General features: G+C 38.7%; 1 protein-coding gene across 1 annotated transcript; it reads right to left on the reverse strand.

Moving 5' to 3' along the window:
* Nucleotides 1-17,722: 17,722 nt before the first annotated feature.
* LOC126704783 (uncharacterized) lies at nucleotides 17,723-19,066 on the reverse strand. Its single transcript, XM_050403789.1, has 2 exons — nucleotides 18,350-19,066; nucleotides 17,723-18,280 (listed from the first exon to the last, which is right to left on the reverse strand). The coding sequence occupies exons 1-2, from the start codon at nucleotides 18,743-18,745 to the stop codon at nucleotides 17,723-17,725; spliced, it is 954 nt and encodes a 317-aa protein (XP_050259746.1). The 5' UTR covers nucleotides 18,746-19,066.
* Nucleotides 19,067-22,903: the final 3,837 nt, after the last annotated feature.

Here is a 22,903-nt window from a genome sequence, read left to right on the forward strand (position 1 = left end):
CAAATTTAGCTATACCATCTCTCGCTTAGGTTACATGGCCAATCATTATGATTCTGTCTTATTTCTTCGTTGCACTAACAAAGACACTATTTTACTTTTCTTGTATGTGGATGATATGATCATAACTAGTGATGACCTTAGTGGCATTCAAGAATTCAAGAATTTTCTCAGTCAGCAGTTTGAGATAAAAGATCTTGGACATCTCAGCTACTTTTTAGGTCTTGAAATCACTCATTCTACATATGGACTTTACATTACTCAAGCCAAGTATGCTTTTGAACTCTTGTCTCGTGTTGGACTCACTGATAGTAAGACTGTTAACACTCCAGTTAAGCTTAATGCACATCTGACTCCCTTAGGAGGGAAGCCATTGGCTAATCCCTCTCTTTACAGACACTTGGATGGCAGCCTAGTTTATCTCACTGTCACTCATCTAGACATTTTTTATGCTGTTCACCAGGTGAGCCAGCATTTGTCTGCTCTACGATCGACTCACTATGATACTGTTTTGCGCATTCTTTAATACTTAAAGGACACTCTATTCCATGGTCTTTTCTACTCTGCTCAGTCTCCTCTTATTCTCTATACATTTTCTGATGCTGATTGGGCAGGAGATCCCACTGATCGCAGGTCCATCACTGGTTATTGCATCCTTCTTGGTTCTTCTCTAATTTCTTGGCAAAGTAAGAAACAAACTCATGTGGCCCGTTACAATACTGAAGTAGAATATCGTGCCCTTATTGATACCACATCTGAGCTCCTTTGGCTACGATGGCTTCTCAAAGACTTAGGTGTGTCTACATCCTCTGCTACTCCTCTTTATTGTGACAACCAGAGTGTCATTCATATTGCTCACAATGATGTCTTCCATGAATGGACTAAACACATCGAGATCGATTGTCATTTTATCCGTTATCATCTTGTCCATAGTGCTCTCAAACTGATCTCAGTCTCCTCTAAAGATCAACTTGTAGATATCTTCACCAAGTCACATCCTAAGGGACGCCTTCGTACTTTAGTTGACAATCTCAAATTGGTCTCACATCTACCTTGAGTTTGAGGGGGGCTGTTAACGTGTATTATGTTATGGGCTTTAGGCCCAGCTAGTTTACTTGTATAGCACACTTGTACTTGTACTACACTTTACTTGTACCGCACACATATACCTCCTATATAAAGGCACTCATGTATATTCTTTGATCATAAAATACAATACAATCATTCAGTATTTCTAACAATTAAAATTTCTTGATATTTTAGCTGTTTATCTATCTTCACACATCATTAACACCATCCACTCTCTTTAGTGGTGACTCTAGGAATTTTTTTAAGATGATCATTAAGAAATTTTTATTAACAAAATTTAATAAAAAGATAATTTGAATATATTGAGTTGTCAACACCAAAAAAAAAAAAAAAATGCAAATATATTAAGTTTTACAACTTCATTCTACTAGTTTTCAAATTTCAAATCATTTCAAGATAATGCATTATCATTTGTCATTATATATTATCAATATGGGTAGATGTGACTATTTTATTTTGTTATGTTTATATAACATTTTTATTTTTATGCCGTTGTCACTATTTGTTTGTAATCAAATTTGTAATATTTCTATTATCTCTAATAAATTTCACTTGATAAATAAATTAAAGGTAATAAAAATTTTACAAAATTGATTACTTATTACATATTAATGGGCAGAGATTTTACAAAAATTGGGGAAGTTAAAGGAAAATAACAGAAAAACTTCATGTAGTTAAATCACATGATTCACTTTCAAATCAAATGAGTGGCGAGAGCAAAAGACTAAAACGAAAAAGTTTAGGGATGCAAAAAATTACGCAACTTCTTTGTCTCTTGATATCTAAAATTAAAAATTAAAAGTCCCATGGGTTTTTTAGAAAGAAATAACAGGTTTCATATATAATAATAATAAATAAATAAAAAATTCGTTCATTGAAAGTATTTTCACAAAAAAGAATAAAGAAAATTGAAAGCTTGTATAATTTGAAACTTTTTTTAATTTATTTTTTTCTATGTAATGTGAAATTATAATAAAACATTTCACCTCTTCAAAATTCCATGAATTTTTACTATGATAAGCCTATTTTTATCATCAAGAAACTATAAATAACAATTTACTATCATATGAATTGACAAATTTTCAATGAAAAGATGACCGAGAGTGTGAAAGCTGGGAAGTTTGATAAGAGCATCCCCATCAGCTCAGGTAAAGTCTTCTAAAATAGAAAAAGGTACAAGTTTTACACATTTTGAGCAAAAAACCACCCACATCAGTGGGTGTAAAGATGTGTATATATTTTCATGAGCTACAATAATTGTGTATATTTACACGGCTACTGTAACATGTGTATTTATTATTTTATTAGTTTCCGTTCGCACCAATTTTTCTCTCTTCTCCGTGCACAACGACCTCAGCTTCTCATCTTCTTTTCCTCAGATGCACACAAACACATCTACATAGACAAGTCAACACAGAAACACACCCACACACAAACAAACCCACACAGACAAATCAAATGTGTGGGCGAGAGCAAAAGAATAAAATCAGACCTTATTACTTGTGCATCACGATCAATCTCATATTCATTGATGTGAACATACAGCTCCGCCAAACAGAAAATGCCAACCTCACCATCCCAACATCATACAAAATAAATTATTGCTATCTTCTTGTTCTACAACATAGCGTCAGAATCTTTGAAATAACCCATTGGTGTTTGTTACTCAATAATACACACTCCTTGGCCTTTTAGTAATAATTAAAACACAGTTAATTTTTATGTGCACAAAAGTGTGTGTATTAGTGGCTGTTTGGAAATAGTTTATTTAGTTGAAATTAATTTTTTTTTACTGAAAATACTATAAATAAAGCTGAAAAGTAGCTGAAATAATACAGTAAGACCCATAAATAGTACCAAAGAGTACAATGAGACTCATAAATAGTAGCAAAAATATTACAAAATTTATTAAATAACTTTCACAAACTGGTATGACACTACAAACTAATGTGGCAAAAAATAAATTTAAAATAATAAATAAATGAATCATAATGGAAATATTACAAATTTTATTACATAAAACTTATTATCACAAAATCACCAAAAAATATTTTAAATATTAATTTATTATGTAGTTTAAATAGCACAAATCATATTTTAGACATTAATTTATTAACTTTTTAAAATAATTCTAGCAATTTTCCTCCCAGGTCTCGAGTGAGGCTCAAAGAATTGAGATTATTAAAAAAAAAAAAAAAATTATCTAATTTCCTTGTTCTTTTAATTGAACTGCCATTCAATAGGAAAAGAAAATTGAGACAAATAATAAAAAAATAAAAACCTTCTAGGCAGAGATTGACGAAAAAAGAGTAATTAGAGCTTTATTACTTATAAAACTTAAAAAAAAAAAATAAATAAATAAAATTGTATTCCAGTACTCAGTTGTGTCAAAAGCTCAATCAATGAGCTTGTAAATTCCTGCCATATAAGTCTTTAGCCTTTGGAAAATTGGTGCCAACGAAGACTGAAAAGGAATAGAGACTAGAGAGTCAATGAAAACCGACATTTCTTAACAGCTTTCGAGGGACAGAGATTGACTGACTGATCGAGAGAAAGGAATATTAAGTGAAAGGGAATAACAGAGAAATTTCATGTGACTCATCAGGCACTGTGCTTTCTTAACTCTCAGGGTGTCACATGGACAAACTTAACTAGTAGCTCAATATGAAAGGGAATAGAGTCAAAAAAAATTGAGGCGCTGCATAATGACAATTGGTGATCACATTTTTCCCATACAAAGTGAGAGAGATTGACTGACTTTATAAGAGAGGAAGATTTTCCATTTCTGAGTGAGAGACTGAAGCGTGAAATGAAAACTGAGAAGTGAAAGGCATAAAAACACGCGCGGACATGCATATATACTGAAGCAAATGCATTTTTACTATAGTAGCATCTAAAAATAAATGTTACTTTATATAATGGAGTGAGATTCAAATGTGAAGAAAGTTTACCAACAAACTAGTAAACTAGTAGGTAATGGCAAAACTTCAACCGTATATATATTTTTTGGATGTTAAATTTGACAAATCTACCATTAAATTACAATTTCTTATTATATTCTCCACGTTTTCAAATTTCAAGAAAATCAAAAATTAATAGTTATGTTATCAATCAAATGTTTAAATTAAGGAGCGGCTCTACAGCCAGCTTAGGGGTTCAAATGAACCCCCTGACCTATATATATATATATATATATATATATTGGTTCTGATCCCTAAAATAAAATTTTGAACACCCTAACCCTAAATTTTGTTTAATCCCAGTTGAAATAAACTTGAATATAATCATCTTAGTGCTATTTTCACAATATTATTTTCACAATGATTTTACAATAAAAGTTAATTAGTGGCAAGTTTTAATTGATTTTTATCTTGACCCACAAATGACATCACTTTTTTACATATCTTTAACAATTTGCAACTTAGATTTTGTTGTGATAGTGTTGTGTCAGTAGCTTTACTCTAAAAATTGCTGCTTTGTTTTTAAAAATAAATAAACATTCTCTCCAAACTCTGGCTTACTTTACGATTAGCCGTGGAATGAAATTGTTTTTCCCTGCATTTTTCTTCTTCATTAGCAAAAAATTACCACTTTTAGCACACAAAAATTACAACACTATTGACCCTTCTAGAAAAAACAAAAAAAAAAAAACAAAAAAAACAAAATCCTAGAGCCACTACTGTTTAAATTATTCTTTTTTCGGTGAGAAGAACTAAAGAAGTACTATTGAAGACTTGCGACAATTATTTTTTAAATCATTATTTTTTTTCTTTTTTTTCAGCAAAGTATTATTGAAGACTTGCAATGATTACATTTGGTACTAAATCAATTTTGTTCAACCTTTTCACCATGTGGTATCAGCTTTGTAGAAGTATCAATCACTCTTTTTTTAGCATAGAGAAGTATAATTGAAGACTTTCAACTTTGCAAAAATATCAATCATTTTTTTTAGCGGGAAGAAGTATTATTGAAGAATTGCAATAATTACATTTGATTATTATTGAAGACTTTTAAGGCTCATTTGGTAGAAGAGTTTGAGTAATGTTATTTGTATTTTTTTGAGATACGTGTAGGTGAAAAAGTGTATGAAAATACATGTAATTTTGTTTAAAAATTGAAAACATGTATTTAATATACTCTACCAAACGGGGCCTTAACATTGCAAAAGTATCAATTTGTTAGGTTCTAAATATTTAGGATTAAATGTTTAGGTTCTAATTTTATGTATATTGGCAAATACAGTACAAAAACATGTCTAGTATAAGGTATTTATGTCATAGAATAGTTTAGGCATTGCTCAAGTTGATTCAAGTCAAGATTCAAGAACAATCAAGCTGCAGAATGAAGAATTCAGAATCTGCCTTGCTCGACCAATTGAGATGCATTTTCTGTAGATTTTAAATAAAGCCTGAAAGCCTATGAAACACATAGGGTTTGAGTCTAACATTGCAAGGTTTTTCTTTTTTCTATGGAGTATTATTGAAGACTTGTAATAATTACGTTTGATACTGAATCAATTTTGTTCAACCTTTTTTCACTGTGTGGTACCAGCTTTGTAGAAGTATGTGGAGTATTATTGAAGACTTGCAATAATTATGTTTGATGTTGAATCAATTTTGTTCAACCTTTTATTTAAAGTACTAATCATTCTCAACATCACGCCACACAAGTCTGTTTTTAAAGTGGTTGTAGAGAGTAAAATTGTGGTCCCCCAACAATTACTCCCTCGCAATGACACTCCTGTGACTCGAACCCAAGACCTTGACTCTAATACCATTTTTCGGACCGTGAGCTGTGTCATTCCACCTCAAAACCAATTGGTGATGAGGAAGACACACTCAAATCTTTTATGGCATTCGACATCACGCCACACGGGCCTATTTTTAGAATAGTTGTAGGGTGTCAAATTTTGGTCCCCCTAACACCAGGTTTGCTCGGAAACCATTTGTAACAACCTGAGGAAAGTGTCAATCACATTGCACTTATACTCAAAAATGACTATTAAATTACAATTGGAGCTCCTCATAATCATTTGTAAACCCAAGATCCACCTAGTAAACACCCAATGTAAGACTCAACACACATCTGCACCACACATATTCAAACAATTCAAACCATACAATTTGGAGAATCACAGTATCAGTTCTAGGAAGCAAGCCTGAAAGCTTGAAAGAAGCTTGACGGCAAAATGAAAGCCTCTATGAGACCCTTGTCCTACTTATCAGTGTCCAAAAGTCCCTCCCTAGTATCAAAAAAGAAAATTTATACTTATAATATTTTTAAGAATTCGAATAAGAATAAGTGTTTGAAGTATTATTTAAAAATTTTAAGAATCAAGTAAATTTAAAGTTTTCAAAAATAGGTTTATATTCAAAGTCTTTATATACATACATACATATATATATATATATATATATAAAATTCTTTCTAGCCATTTATAAACATGGTTGGATTTTAGGTTCATTATTTGACAATAAAAGACTCTAGAGTCAACCGACTTCACAAGAAAAGGTTCAATTGATTTGCAATCACTCTTTTATTTATTGCGAAATTTGCCATGGATTGTTTCTTTGGTAAATAATCTTTCATGGATTTATAAAACAAATGAACCATGCGATAAAAGCAGTGACAAGATAATTAAGTATTAATGAATTTCATATTCTCAGTTATCGTACAAAATTTCTCCTAAAAAAAAAAAAAAAGTTATCGTACAAAATTCATCACTAAAAGTAAGTGTAAAAAACAAATTGGAGCACATATCCATAAATTTCATATTGTCAATTATATTGTAAACATGAAAGAAATTAAGTTATATATAATTAAGTATTAATGAATTTCACATTCTCAATTATTGTTCGTAATTCATCACTAAAAGGAAGTGTAAAAAAATATTGGAATACACAGTAAAGAATTTCATATTCTCAATTATATTGTAAACATGAATTTTTTTTTTTTTTTTTTTGGGTGCAAATAAACAAGAAAAAAATTGAGTTATTATATATAAACTAATTACAGGTAGAAGACACCAACTTAGGTGGACCCCTACTCATTTTTTTTATTATAAAAGAAATTGAGTAAAAGTTAAACTAAAAAACCATTAACTTCAGTTTCAACAAACATATGAATTATATTCCATAGAAAAAGGGGGGCCAACCAATAAAGTTAGCGAAAGATAGAAAACTTTTGCTTGAATTAATAAAGTCAAACGATTTATTCTCCCTTAAACTAGTAGACGTAGTTTCCTCAGAATCAAGTATGAGTTAAATATGTGATCATCAATAATCATTATATATATATATATATGAGATGGATTTAAATTACACCTGGTGTAACTCTTGTAAAATTATACATTTTTTACACTGTAGATTTCTAAAAGATCTAACGGTTAAAAAAACTACCATTAAATGTTATTGTTTTCCACTTTTGTCTCTCTCCTTATTTATTGTTTTTCACTCGATTAAAGGGCACTTCCCATTTTCAACAGCCCACTTTTCAAATGAGTCATTAAACTCTCTCCACCCAACCCACTTGATTTGGCCACGGTTTTTTTTTTTTTTTTTTTTTTGATAAAGATAACAAAGCTAGGCATGAGGAAAAATCCTTCCAAAAATGATAATACAATAATTCTACACAACTTTAACTTTAAATTTAAATCCTCACAATGCCGAATCACAAAGATGAGAAAAGACTTCATTAAAATTTAAGAGCAAAAACTAATTTCTAATTCTATATCCTATCACCATAGCGAGGCAACTTCCTAAAACATATATTGGTAGAACAATTGCACTCACCCATAGCCACAAGAATCTCTAGTAAAAAAACACTTCCAAATTAATAGCAATAAACCACACAACCACAGCTGCAACCACCCAGAAGAATGTACTCTCTTAGTTTCAATCAACTCTAGACTGACTAGCTCGGGAAGAAAGGATGATGCCAACAATGAGACTATAGAGAGCCAGTGCTTTGGCAAAAATAAGAATAAGAATCATCCCAAGAAAAAGCTTTGGCTTTTGTGCATTGGCTCTGAAGTAGATTAGTATGGTTTCTAGGTTGTTGAAAATGGCATGTTTAATCAAGTGAAAAATAATAAAACATTAAATAAGGAGAGAGAGAGAGAGAGAGAAAATTGCTAGTATTAATTAGGAATGAGGTGGAAAGTAATAGCATTTAATGATACTTTTTTAGCCATTAGATCTTTTAGAAATCTACAATGTAAAAAAGTTGTAACTTTACAAGGGTTATACCAGGTGTAACTTGAACCCATCTCTCTCTCTCTCTCTCTCTCTCTCTCTCTCTCTCTCTCTCTCTCTCATATAAATTTCATCTCATCTCCCTTTTCTATCTGACTATCTCGGTATTTCTGACTTTGAGAATACAAAGTGAGTGTTTTGAGTCTTGAGTGTCACTCTCTTTGTTATAAATTTATACTATATATGTTTGAGTCTATGTCTAATACTAATTGTATGTGTGTATATATATATATATATATATATATTTTGTGTTGTTATAATGTTGTGTGAATTTTTTTTGTGATATCTCACCCACTATAGGGCCCACCGAGATCAAATATCATCCTAGCCCAAAACCAAACAACAACACAAATCACAAATCTCTCTTTCTCTCTCTCTCTCTCTCTCATATAAATTTCATCTCATCTCCCTTTTCTATCTGACTATCTCGGTATTTCTGACTTTGAGAATACAAAGTGAGTGTTTTGAGTCTTGAGTGTCACTCTCCTTGTTATAAATTTATACTATATATGTTTGAGTCTATGTCTAATACTAATTGTATGTGTGTATATATATATATATATATATATATATTTTTTTTTTTTTTTTTTGTGTTGTTATAATGTTGTGTGAATTTTTTTTTGTGAGATCTCACCTACTATAGGGCCCACCTCTAAGTGGGATGGAGGGAGTATATTCCTAGAGTACCCAATAATTATCTTATATATTAATATGACGTTGGGATTGATGGAGGGGTCAGATTAGGTCAAATGTCTTTTACTCCTTTGCTCTTGGCCACACATTTGATTTGAATGTGATTCAACTACGTGTTAATATGTGTCTGTTTGAGAATAGTTTATTTAATTGTTTTGTTGAAATTTTTTTATTAAAAGTGTATTTAAAATATTTTTGTACTTTGAAAAAAGTGAAACAAAAAAATTAAGAACATTTGAGAAAAACAAAAGGAGATTTTAAAAAGTTATATATAAAAGTTAAAAGCTAAAAGCTAAAAGCTAAAAGCTAAGCTTATAAGCTCTAGTCAAACAAAAATTCTGTATTTATTTCCCTTTAATGTAATATCTCTTGTATAAGGACAATCAATATATTAAATATCTTTTATAATTTATATTCAAAATAATGATAATTAAGTTGTTTTAATAGAAAAATGAATAAATAACTTAAATTTCTACGTTAAAAAAACGCGTAGAGGCTAATGAGAGGTTCCATTAACACCACAAATATGTCAAGAAAAATGAAGTAAAAACATTGAAGCTATTAGCTAGGTGAAGGGAAAGTGCTAAGGAGTCAAGTCGTCGACTTACTTCATAGCTAAATAATAATAAAAACTTAAATAAATATTTATTCATTAAAAAAAAAATCAAAACTAGTAAATACAAATGCTCTTAGCAATGAATCAGCAATACTTATTCATTTAGGTGAAGTGAAAGTGCTATGGACTATGGAGTAGACTTCATGGTTGAAAAACAAAAAACACTTCAAAGATTCTGAAAATATGCTGTAGAATCCATCGTGAATATAGCAATAATTTGTGTTGACGTAGGGATGGTGAGGTCAGATATTTATCATATTTTTAACTCTTTTGCTCTTGGCCACACATTTGATTCAACCACATGAAGTTTCTCTGTGGTTGGATACTATGGGAGGGAGCACGTAAACCCCCATTAAATTTCCAGTTTTCACACTCTTTTGAGCTCTTGACTCTTGACAAAACTGAGTGCTGGAATACAAAGTGTTACTGTTTTGTGATTTAGTGACACGTTAACATGAAAATTGTCAATTAAGTCACTCTATGTATTAATTACTATAATGATTATTGGTTACTCATATATATATATATATATATATATTTTTTTTTTTTTTTTGAGAAAATTGGTTACTCATATATGATTAGTTATACTATTCTAATTTTTTGGATTTCATAAAAAAAATATTATTCGCATATAATCACTCACTCAATGTATTAAATTTGCCTTTATTATATATAATTTACATATAATTCTTGATTAAGTTGTACATACAGCCATGTTTAGCCTCCTGTAGAATATTTCTAAAAATATTTTTAATCAAGTTTTGAAATTTTAAAAGAGAAAAACCTTAGGACATGTTTCATAACCATTTTTGTTTTTTCTCCAATTTTTTTTTTTATGAATACATATTTAAAAAATAATAATTTTCTTGTGTTTTCAAAATCAAAAACATGTCGATTCTCAACAAAACAAAAAAAAAAAAAGAAAAAAAAAAAAGAATCAAGAGCATGTTTAGTTTTCTTGTGTTCTACATTAACACCACAAATATGTCAAGAAATGTGATGTAAAAGCATTGAAGCTAGTAGCTAGGTGAAGGGAAAGTGCTCTGGAGTCAAGTCGTCCACTCACTTCATGGATAAAAAAATAAAAAAAAATTAAATCAATATTTATTCATTTTAAAAAAAAAAATCAAAACTAGTAAATATTAGTATTATACATGCATGGACATTCGCAATTCCGCATGAGAAGACAAAAAGATACGGATTCCACTTGATGAGGATAAAAAGGAGAGAGCCTCATACTGACGGTGTTATGCTGTCTTCAATAAATAGACGGAGCAATAGCTGACGGTTGGATTTGATGGCCTCCAAGACTGACGGTTTTATCAAGTGACGCCCAAAAAGCTGAAGGAGATGCGTTGAGGCAGACGGTCGAGTCATGAAGTCGACTTGCTTCCCATGTGATAAGTCAAGAGTTGACTTGTTTCCCACGCAAGAGAATATTCAAAGGGACTCCTATAAGGAAAGGATCCCGGAAATTACGCCCAAAAGGACTCCTATAAGGAAAAGACTTCTACTCCAAGGAAAAGAGGGATGACCCTCGCTACTATAAAAACTTTAGCACTCTCGTTACCCGAGGTACGCATAATTTTACCCTCTCTAGCACTCTAGAGCAGTGAGAATAGTTCTAACTTGACCTTCGGAGGGTATTTGGCCGGTACCACACCGGTACACTCCGCTAGGTTATTCCTTTTCGTTGTGCAGGTGCCGTTTGCGATCGAGTGAGGAGCGTGTGACTCATTGGTGGTATTGTTTTCGGTATCATCAGTTGGCGCCGTCTGTGGGAAACGCTTTAGCACGTTCTCGCCTTCAAGACAAGAGAGTTACATGGTACTCACTCGCTCAATGGCGACCAACAACGACATTCAAGAAGAAGAAACTCCTACAACCGCGCTTGAAAGACAGGTGAGGACTCTCGCCGCCGCCGTGGAGCGCCTCACGAAGCAAAATCACGACCTAGAAGAGCAACTGAGACAGAAGGATGCAGCTCCCAACAACCAAGGAGCAGAGCAGGAAGGAACCAGCGCTGACAGGAGAAACCAGGAAGGACCCCAGGCCAGCAACGCCCCGAGCAAACCTGAACGACAGAACACGAGCATCCCCTCCCTCGCGGAAACCACTCCGCCCCTCGTTCTCGCGGAGATGCAAGCCATGAAGGAACAAATGGAGGTTATGATGAATGCTCTCAAGGGACGAGTATCGAGCGACCTTGACGACCTTGTCAACCGAACGGACTCGCCGTTCACCACTACCGTCAACGCCTACCCATTGCCAAGTAAGTTCCGCATGCCGCAGATAGACAGTTATGACGGGGTCAAGGATCCACTGGACCACCTGGAGACCTTCAAAACCCTAATGCACCTTCAAGGAGTAGCGGACGCCATCATGTGCAGGGCCTTCCCTACAACGCTAAAGGGCGCAGCAAGAATTTGGTTCAGTCGACTGGCCCCAAACTCCATCAGCACCTTCAAAGAACTCAGCGCTCAGTTTACCGCACACTTTATTGGAGGCCATCGGTACAAGAAGTCTACGGCTTGCTTGATGAGTATGAAGCAGCGAGAAGACGAAACTCTAAGAGCCTACATCTCCCGTTTTAATAAAGAGGCGCTCTCGATCGACGAAGCTGACGACAAGATACTTGTCGCGGCATTTACAAATGGGTTGAAGAAGGGCAAGTTTTTGTTTTCCATATACAAAAACGACCCAAAAACTATGTCAGAAGTGCTTTATCGTGCCACAAAATATATGAACGCTGAAGATGCACTCTTAGCTCGGGAAGAGAGGCCTAGAAAAAGAGAACGGCAGGAAGACGGTCGGCAGGACCAAAACCGAAAGAAGGCAAGAACCGCGGACCGAAGGGACGAAAGACGCCCTAAACCCCCGGGGGGAAGGTTCACAAGCTTCACTCCGCTGACAGCCCCGATAGATCAAGTCCTTATGCAGATCAAGGACGAGGAATCACTGACGTTCCCAGGAAAGCTGAAGAGTGACCCCAACAAACGTTCCCGAGATAAGTACTGCCGATTCCACCGCGACCACGGCCACGACACAGCAGATTGCTATGACCTCAAGCAGCAGATTGAAGCCCTTATTAGACAAGGAAAGCTGCAGAGATTCGTTAGCAAGGAGAGGGCGGATCCCCCCGCACAAGACCAGCACCCCCGACGGGACAATGAGCGACCAAGGCCCCCAATTGGGGATATAAGGATGATCGTAGGAGGGATGACCGCTGCCGGGTCATCCAAAAAGGCCCGTAAGACCTATCTCCGGATGATACAGAATGTTCAACTGACGGGAGCTGTGCCGAAGATAGCAAGAAGAGAAGGTCCCATAATCGGATTCTCAGAAGAAGACGCGCGACGCCTTCACCATCCACATGACGACGCACTCGTCGTCAGCTTGCGTGTAGGAGATTACAATATGCACCGGGTGCTCGTCGACAATGGCAGTTCAGCAGATATCTTATACTACACCGCGTTCCAGCAGATGAGGATCGACAGGGGGCGACTGATCCCAACAAATGCCCCGCTAGTCGGCTTCGGCGGGAGCCGAGTATTCCCATTAGGCGCGGTCACCTTATCCGTAATTGTGGGTAATTACCCCCAACAGATAGCCAGGGACGTGACATTCTTGGTTGTTGATTGCTCATCAGCTTACAACGCTATCCTCGGGCGACCCACGCTCAACTCATGGAAGGCAGTAACCTCCACCTACCACCTAATGATTAAGTTCCCAACTGACTACGGAGTAGGGGAGTTGCGCGGGAGTCAGATGGCCGCGCGCGAATGTTACATAGCCATGGTGGAAATGGAGGATCAGGTTCAAACTTTAAGTATAGAAGAGCACCGGACGGTAACGGAGCCGGTTGAGAAGCTAGAAGAAATACCCCTTGACAGTTCCGATCCTGGCCGAACGACCAAAATTGGAACACTCGCTAACCCCACGACCCGTCAAGAGCTCATAACATTCCTTAGGCAAAATCAAGACGTATTCGCATGGGGTCATGAAGATATGCCAGGAATAGATCCTTCAATCATGGTGCATAAGCTGAATGTGTCGCCCGCCTTTTCACCCGTCAGACAAAAGAAGAGGGTGTTTGCCCCGGAGCGAGACCTAGCCATAGCAGAGGAAGTCAGAAAGCTACGGGAAGCAAGCTTCATCAGGGAAGTGTACTATCCCGACTGGTTAGCAAATGTAGTAATGGTGAAGAAAGCGAGCGGGAAATGGCGGATGTGTGTGGACTTCACCGACCTTAACAGAGCTTGCCCCAAGGATAGCTACCCCCTACCCAGGGTCGATGTCCTAGTAGACTCCACGGCCCGACACCAGTTGCTGAGCTTCATGGACGCTTTCTCAGGATACAACCAAATCCGAATGCACGAAGCCGACCAGGAGAAAACGTCGTTCGTAACTAGCCAAGGCCTATTCTGTTACAAGGTCATGCCCTTCGGCCTCAAGAACGCAGGCGCAACGTACCAAAGGCTCATGAACAAAATGTTCGCACAACAGATTGGGAGGAATGTCCAGGTCTACGTGGACGACATGCTAGTTAAGAGCCGGAGGGAGGAAGATCATCTAGGAGATCTCAAAGAAACATTTGATACACTCCGCTCCTACAATATGAAGCTCAACCCAGGGAAGTGCGCCTTTGGAGTAACGGCAGGAAAATTCTTGGGATTCGTGGTGTCTCAAAGGGGAATCGAGGCGAACCCGGATAAGATCCGAGCCATTATGGAAATGACACCGCCAAGAAGTATAAAGGAGGTGCAGAGCCTAAATGGAAAAATAGCGGCACTTAACAGGTTCGTGTCAAGAGCAACGGACAAGTGTTTGCCATTCTTCCGGACATTGAAAAAATCCTTTGAATGGACCAACGAATGCCAGCAAGCGTTCGAAGAATTGAAGATTTACCTCTCCTCTCCACCGTTGTTGAGCCCGTCGCAGCCGGGAGAAGAGCTTTTTCTCTATCTGGCCGTCTCCCCCGCAGCTGTTAGCGCAGCCCTGATGAGAGAAGAAGAAAGAGTGCAAAAACCCGTATACTACGCAAGCCGAGCGCTTCGCGGTGCCGAGGAAAGATACCCGCCGATGGAAAAACTTGCCTTCGCATTAGTTACGGCAGCCCGAAAGCTCAAACCGTACTTCCAAGCTCATACGGTAAATGTCCTGACTGACAAACCTTTACGGCGAGCAATGAGCAGCCTCGAGGCCGCGGGCCGACTGGCATTATGGGCGATCGAGCTAAGCGAGTTTGACATTCAGTATCGTCCGCGGACCGCCATCAAGGGACAGGCTGTCGCCGACTTTATAGCTGAGTTCACCCATGACGAGGACCAGGGGGCAGCAGAGTCCCCTCAATAGAGCATACATACGGACGGATCATCCAACAGGCAAGCCGCAGGGGCCGGCATTGTGTTGCTATCACCTGAAGGAGACACCATTGAATGTATGGTCCGTCTAAACTTTCCCGCCACCAACAATGAATCAGAATATGAGGCTCTGATAGCAGGACTCGACCTTGCCAAAGCAGCAGGAGCCGCAAGGGTAGTCATCTACTGCGATTCACAGGTTATCACCAACCAGATAAATGGAGACTACGAGTGCAAGAGCGAAAAGATGAAGAAATACCTTGACGAAGTAAGGACAAGAGTGGGCGACCTAGAAGCCAAAATCATCCAGATTCCCAGAGAGGAAAACGAGCGAGCAGACCGTCTCGCGAAGGCCGCCTCAGCAGAACGAATGGTCGTCCCTGGTAATGTACTCTCCTTTGTACAGCTTTCCCCGCTAATAGATCTCAGCAATATGCAGGAAATATGCTCCGACAGCGGCTGGGCAGCGCCGTTGGTTTCATACCTAAAAAGCGGGGTCTTACCGGACGAAAAGGAAGCCGCAAGGAAGCTTAAAGTCCAGGCGGCAAGGTTCGTCCTGATAAAAGACGTCCTATACAAGAGAGGTTTCTCCCGACCGTATCTGAGATGCTTGGGTGCGGAAGAGGCGGACTACGTCATGAGAGAAGTACATGAAGGAATCTGCGGAAACCACTCAGGGTCCAGATCATTGGTACACAAGCTTGTACGAGCAGGGTATTATTGGCCCACTATGCAGAAGGACGCCGAAGCCTATGTCAGGGCCTGCGACAAATGCCAACGGTTCAGCAATATTATTAGACAACCAACCGAAGAGCTGACCCCAATGACAGCCCCATGGCCGTTCGCACAATGGGGATTAGACATTATGGGACCATTCCCTACAGCTATGCGGCAGCTGAAATTCCTGGTAGTAGGCATCGACTATTTCACGAAATGGGTGGAAGCTGAAGCTTTAGCCACGATTACGGAGAAAAACGTTCGGAGCTTCGTCTGGAGATGCATCGTATGCAGGTTTGGCATTCCTAGAGTCTTTGTCTCGGATAACGGAAGACAGTTCGACAACGACCATTTCCGGGATTTTTGCTCACAGTTGGGAATAAAGAACCACTACTCCTCCCCCGCCCACCCTCAAGCTAATGGACAAGTCGAAGTCACAAACCGATCCTTGCTCAAGATCATCAAGACTCGGCTCGAGGGGGCAAAGGGTATATGGCCCGAAGAATTGCCAAGTGTACTATGGGCATACAGAACGACGGCAAGAACACCAACAGGAGAAACACCGTTCCGCTTGACATACGGAAGCGAAGCAGTCATCCCGGCAGAAGTCGGACTCGCAAGCTATAGGGTACACAACCATGATGAGGACAAAAACGATGAAGCTATGCGACTACAGCTCGACCTAGTGGATGAGATTAGGGCAGCAGCAGAACAAAGGCTCGCTAGGTACCAGGATCGCATGGCCAAATACTACAACTCTCGGGTCCGACACAGAGACTTCCAAGTCGGAGACCTTGTTCTTAGGAAGGTCATGGGCGCCGCTAGGGACCCTACCCAAGGGAAACTCGGCCCTAATTGGGAAGGTCCTTACCGAATCTCGTCGTGGCAGAGAAAAGGGACTTACCACCTTGAAACATTGGAGGGACAGAAGCTACCACATCCATGGAACACCGAGCACCTACGGAAGTACTACCAATAGAAGCAGCAGCATGAAGACCAATTTCTTTTATTTTTCAGCAAATTATAGTTTAACTCCTCAGATTTATCGTTTACTTTAGTTTTTTCGCAACAATACTTTTTTTAGCCCAAGGGGCAGGGTTTGGTTTTAATTACTTTTATTTAAATGCATGGCAATAAGAGGAGTTTTATTCAGAAATCACTGAAGTATATCTTTCCTCCGACGGTCCACTAAGTTTACGACCCAAGAACGACTAAGTCCATAACTCACGGACCAAGAAAAAACCCAACGGACTAATGAAAGATGTTAAGGCATCAAGGCTAAAAAAGCCAGAAAAAACAATGGTCCGAGAAGGCTAAAGCTAAAAGCTGACGGTCCAGTAGAAATATGGATCAAGCCTTCAAAACCGACGGACCAACGGAGATGTCAAAAGGCATCGAGGCTAATTGCCATCAAAATAACGGACCGAAAAAGCTAAAGCTAAAAGCTAACGGTCCAAAAAATAGAGTTCTCATATGGATCGGGCCCTCAAAACTGACGGTCCAATGGATGAAAATTTATATGGTTGACGGTCAACTTACTGACGGTCTTACCAAAAAATGAGACTACGGACCAACAGAGATGTCAAAAGGCATCGAGGCTAATCGCCATCAAAATAACGGACCGAAAAAGCTAAAGCTAAAAGCTAACGGTCCAATGAATAGAGTTCTCATATGGATCGGGCCCTCAAAACTGACGGTCCAATGGATGAAAATTTATATGGTTGACGGTCAACTTGCTGACGGTCTTACCAAAAAATGAGACTACTTACAAATAAATTTCTCCAACCAACAAGCCTGTAAAGATGACGAGCTAACCAAAAAGGCTAAAATACAAAATAATAGACGATCACATTAAAATTAGTCAAACAATAAAAAGACAAGTGTATATGTGCAAAGTAACGGACAACAAGGGATAGATTGAATTACAAACGAAAAGCCCCAACAAACATACGGGCACTTAAAGACATTGTTCAAGAATTACAACTAATGAAGGATTAAGCGGCAGGAGCGTCCTTGGAGACCCCGTCAGCTTTATCCTTCACAATCTGATCTGAAGGCCCAGCAGGGGTAGCAACAGCAGGCTGGGCCAGAACAACCCCAGCGTCGTTAAGCAAGGAATCCAAGCTAAGGGGTTCGTCATCTCTGTCAGCGGCAGGAGTCATTGGAACGGAAGTGTCCATGGTGATTCCAGACAGATCCAGCTCCGGATAAGCTAACGACACTTGCTTCAAACAATCATCAAAACCTGCGCCATAGTAATCAGCACAAGAGTCGATGAAGGACTGAGTTGTCTTGAACTTTTCAACTGCGTCAGCCCCAGCCGTCACCACCTGCGCACGCAGAGACGAAACCTCCTCCTCAAGTCTCTTCTGCTCACCCTCTGCTTCTCCTAGCTTCTCCTTCACATCCTTCAGGTCTGTGTTTAAGAGACGGACGGCCTCCTTGTATTGCGCCTGCTGATCCATCAAGGTGGAGTTGTGCCTCCTCACCCGAGAGACGACGCCTTCTTTGGCCATGCAACGATCTTGGAGTGCTTTAACACGAACCAAGGCCTGAAGGAAATACAACCGTCAGCTATTAAGCAAGGAAAAATATCAGATTAATCAAAGTAGGAAACATACCCGTGCAATATCAAAGAAGGCTGACGCCCCCAGGTCATCCGTCCCAAGCTGAGCACAAGGATCCAGATCCGTCTGTTTGATAAGAGACTCCAGACTCTCGACAGCATGATCTTTGTGAGTCAGCAAGCAACGGGGCCCCTCAACGACAGGACCAGAAGAAGTCATCACTCCTTTCCCAGCACCGTGACTAAGCTTGGGAGGTGACTTCTGGGAGGGCGCGTCCGTAGGAGTGACGGCCACCTTCTTGGAAGGAGGATCATCCTTTCCGTCAGATTTCCTCTTGATTGAGCCCTTCAAAGAGGAATGAGGAGTTGACGCTCCATCCTTCCCCTTAGCTTTATCTTCTTCCTTCTTACGGGCGGCAGCGGCCCTCACCCTTTGCTTCGCAGCCTCCATCTCTGCAAAAAGAAAGCTAACGGATAAGTAATCTGACGGATGAATAGTAGCAGACGGATTAAATAACGCATTTACTTACGTTTTCTTGAAAATTCTTCCAACTTCCGTGCTTCGACCGTCGGCTCAGGACCACCACAATACAAATGTAGAGTGTCTAGGGTTATCAAGTCCCTACACCTACGTTGCTCAAGTGAGATGGTGAGTATCCGACGGATGAAATCCCTCTGTTCGTCAGACACCTCCGGACGAGTGATGGCTGAGACAAGGAAACAGTGTTAAAAAGAGACGGTGAAAATGAAAAGCGACGGTAAAAAGAAAGAGACGGGGGCAACCTGACTCCCTAATATAAGCCCAAGTGTTATCAAAATAACCCCCGGGCAACTTGTCCCATTCATCCGGGCGACACACCCAGTCCGTCCCTTTAACAAAGAAAAATCTATTTTTCCAATTCCTATTTGAATCCGGCATATCAAACACCAATCTTAAGTTCTTTTCACGAGGTGCGAAGTGATATGTCCTCTTGGCGGATACTTTGTGCTGGGGTCTGTAGCAGTAAAAGAACTCGTCTAGCGAAAGTTGACGGTTCCCCCCACTCAAGCGACCCCAAAGAACCTCAGCTCCGATAAAGATCCTCCAGGCATTCGGAGAGATCTGGCTGACGGACAATCCTAAGAAATCCGCCAGCTGACGGTGTAAAGCCGTCAGTGGGAGCCTAAGGCCAGCTGCGAACATGGCGTCATACATCCCCACATCAGCCGTCCTCCCTGTATAACACTTCTCATTCTTTTTAGGGAGACGGAGGGGAATGTGATCTGGGATCTGGAAACGGATACGCAACTCAGAAAAAACTCTGTTGCTCATCTTTGGGAGAAATTTATTGACGGCCCACTCCTCTGGAAGGATGAAGGGACGGTTACCTCCAGAACTCCCTGAAGCTCCCTCACTGGACTCTTCGTCATCCTCATCCTCATTACCGTCACTACTAACCTCGCTACCGTCACCCCTATCTTCGTCACTATCGATCTCTACGTCACCTTCCTCCCAGGTCCCGTCGTCAACAACTTCCTTGTCGACCCTCTCGACCTCAACCTCACTTAACACCTCTTCCCTGACTCCCTCAACACGGTCCTCTACGTCAATACTAAGGGATTGGGCGGACGTTTCTCTTCCTGACGACTCCAAAAAGCCGTCGGACTCTTGACCTGAGCCAAAGACTTCGTCGTAGCCCGCTCCATCGCGGACTGACGACTGATCACTCGACGCGTCACTTGACATCTGACTACCTACAAGTGACGGATACACCCTAAGTTCCTAGACTGACGTTCTCAATAAAAGAAAAATTCTTGGGCAAAAATAAAAATAAAAAGGAAGCAGAAAGGAAAAGGAACTTACAGGTGAAATAGATCTTGAATAAATAAAACAAAGTGTGACGGTATTGGTAAGAGCTGACGGAGCGAATCGTGAGTAAAAGCGACGGGTTCTCTCTTGAAAGATCTTCGAGGTTGAAATAGCGAAATAAGGCTGTGAGGCGTGATATTTATATAAGGGGAAAACGCACGAAACGCGAGGCGACGCCTGTGCCAGAAACGAGACCAACTATCGCGCGCCACGTGACCTTGCATTGAATAGCTCGCGACCCGAGGAATCATTCGTAATTCTTCTTTAGAAATAACTCCACATGCTGACGGTTCTAAACGTCAAGCATATAGAGTAGGGGGCAACTGATGAGGATAAAAAGGAGAGAGCCTCATACTGACGGTGTTATGCTGTCTTCAATAAATAGACGGAGCAATAGCTGACGGTTGGATTTGATGGCCTCCAAGACTGACGGTTTTATCAAGTGACGCCCAAAAAGCTGAAGGAGATGCGTTGAGGCAGACGGTCGAGTCATGAAGTCGACTTGCTTCCCATGTGATAAGTCAAGAGTTGACTTGTTTCCCACGCAAGAGAATATTCAAAGGGACTCCTATAAGGAAAGGATCCCGGAAATTACGCCCAAAAGGACTCCTATAAGGAAAAGACTTCTACTCCAAGGAAAAGAGGGATGACCCTCGCTACTATAAAAACTTTAGCACTCTCGTTACCCGAGGTACGCATAATTTTATCCTCTCTAGCACTCTAGAGCAGTGAGAATAGTTCTAACTTGACCTTCGGAGGGTATTTGGCCGGTACCACACCGGTACACTCCGCTAGGTTATTCCTTTTCGTTGTGCAGGTGCCGTTTGCGATCGAGTGAGGAGCGTGTGACTCATTGGTGGTATTGTTTTCGGTATCATCACCACTAACACCACAATTGATGAATTGGAGCTAGCTAGGTGAAGTGAAGGTGCATACTATGAAGTCAACTTAGAGGTCGTTTGGTATGTGGTGAAATTTTCAGTTTATTCGTAATTTTATTATTTTTACTATTATTCATAGATTTTGTTATACTTTTTGATACTATTTATAAGTCTCATTATATTATTTAACTTTTTTTAAACTTTTTTTTTTCTTTATTTTCAAAAAAAAAATCAATTTTAACTAAATAAAAAAAAATCAATTTTAACTAAATAAGTTGTTACCAAATAATCCTTCATGGTTAAAAAACAAAAAACATCATGGCTGAAGGCTACGGCATAATATACAAGTCTTTCGAAATGAAAAAACAAATGCTTTTTGGGTTATTTATTTCAAAGATTCTGACACTGAAAACGCTATATGAGTGGGGTTGGCTGGTGGAATCCGTGAAGGTAGCAATAGTTTGTATTTTAATATGACGTTGGGATGGTGAAGTGGGCATTTTGAATGTGACGAAGTTTCTCTGTTTTTTTTTATAATTCAATCTTAACAACATGGGGAGGGTGTCCTCAATCCGCATTATTCATAAAGAATGACGAAGTTTCTCTGTTGTTTCCCTTTAAACTTCCCAGTTTTCACGCTCTCAGTCGGGAAAAAAAAAACACGCTTAACACCAATTTTCAAAAGCAAACAGTTGCGGGTAATGATAAGTTGCCTCCAACAAGAGACAATGCTAAGTCAGCAAAATCAAACTCAAAGACTAACGCTACGTTTGGAAATGGGAGAAGGGAAGAGAAAAGAAGAGAAAAGTAGCAAAGGGACATCATTTCTTTTGTTTGGTTGTGCAATAGAAGAGAAGAGTGAATGAGGTGGGGTAATGATATTTCCATGAGGCCCATTATTTTGGTATCAGCCTAATTTGGGCAGAAATGGAAAGAAGAGAGAATTAATTACATGAGGTCCACCGCTTAACATTTTAAAGAAATTACAAATATTCTAATATGAATAAAGTTTAGCTACAAAATGTATTGTAGTTTTAGGTTATAACCTTAATATATTTTTATTGGAGATGAATTTGACAAATCCACAATTGGATTACATCTTCTTCTTATATCCTTCATACTTACAAAAAATTTAGAAAACTAAAGATCAATAACTACGTCATCAATAAATTGTTTAAATTGCAAATTTTTATAGTTTAAAATTATGCATAAAATATAAGTGTATAGATCATATAGTAAAAAATATCCAATTGACTCAAAATTTGATGTGTGTATTAAGAGCGTAAAGAATATGTAATTTAACGGTTAAATTTTCAAAATATATAGTAATGTTTATTTTATTAAGTAAGGTTGTAGCATAGCTAAACTTTGTTCTTCTAATATATGAATTTTCTTATCATTAATAAGGGCACAAAGATAAAAGCACGCATTTTTCTTTTCACTTCTCTTTGCAAACAAACAAGGCAAAGATAAAACTCTCACATTTTTTTTCTTTCCTTTCTTTCCTATATCCAAAGTCCAAACACATCAAAGGGAATTATTTTCTTTTCTTTTTCCTCTCTATTTCTCTTTCCTTCATCTTTTCCTTTCTTTTTCCTTTCCATAGCTACAACCAAACACCGTGTAAGATTATGTTTGGTTGAGTAGAAGGGGAGGGAAGAGAAGAGAAAGGAAAAAGGGGAAGGGAGAGGAAAAAGAGTGGGAAAAGCAATTAAAGTACTTCCTAACCACCCCTGACGAAAAAGCGCTTAGCAAATGGGGGGGAAGGAAAAAAGATGTAATGTATTTTACACTTATATCCTTTTAAATTATAAATTAATAAGGATATAAATGTCATTTCACAAAAAAAAAAAATCAAGGCCTATTTTAGGAGAGGAAA

Source organism: Quercus robur, chromosome 11 (assembly GCF_932294415.1).
Source record: "Quercus robur chromosome 11, dhQueRobu3.1, whole genome shotgun sequence".
Lineage (NCBI taxonomy): Eukaryota > Viridiplantae > Streptophyta > Magnoliopsida > Fagales > Fagaceae > Quercus > Quercus robur.

Bases quoted from the DNA above. Each gene is read 5' to 3' on its own strand.
- LOC126704783 (XM_050403789.1), bottom strand. From the start codon at position 18,745: ATGGAGGCTGCGAAGCAAAGGGTGAGGGCCGCTGCCGCCCGTAAGAAG. The intron at 18,281-18,349 runs GTATGTTTCCTA...TATTTCCTTCAG, and splicing joins CCTTCTTTGATATTGCACGG to GCCTTGGTTCGTGTTAAAGC.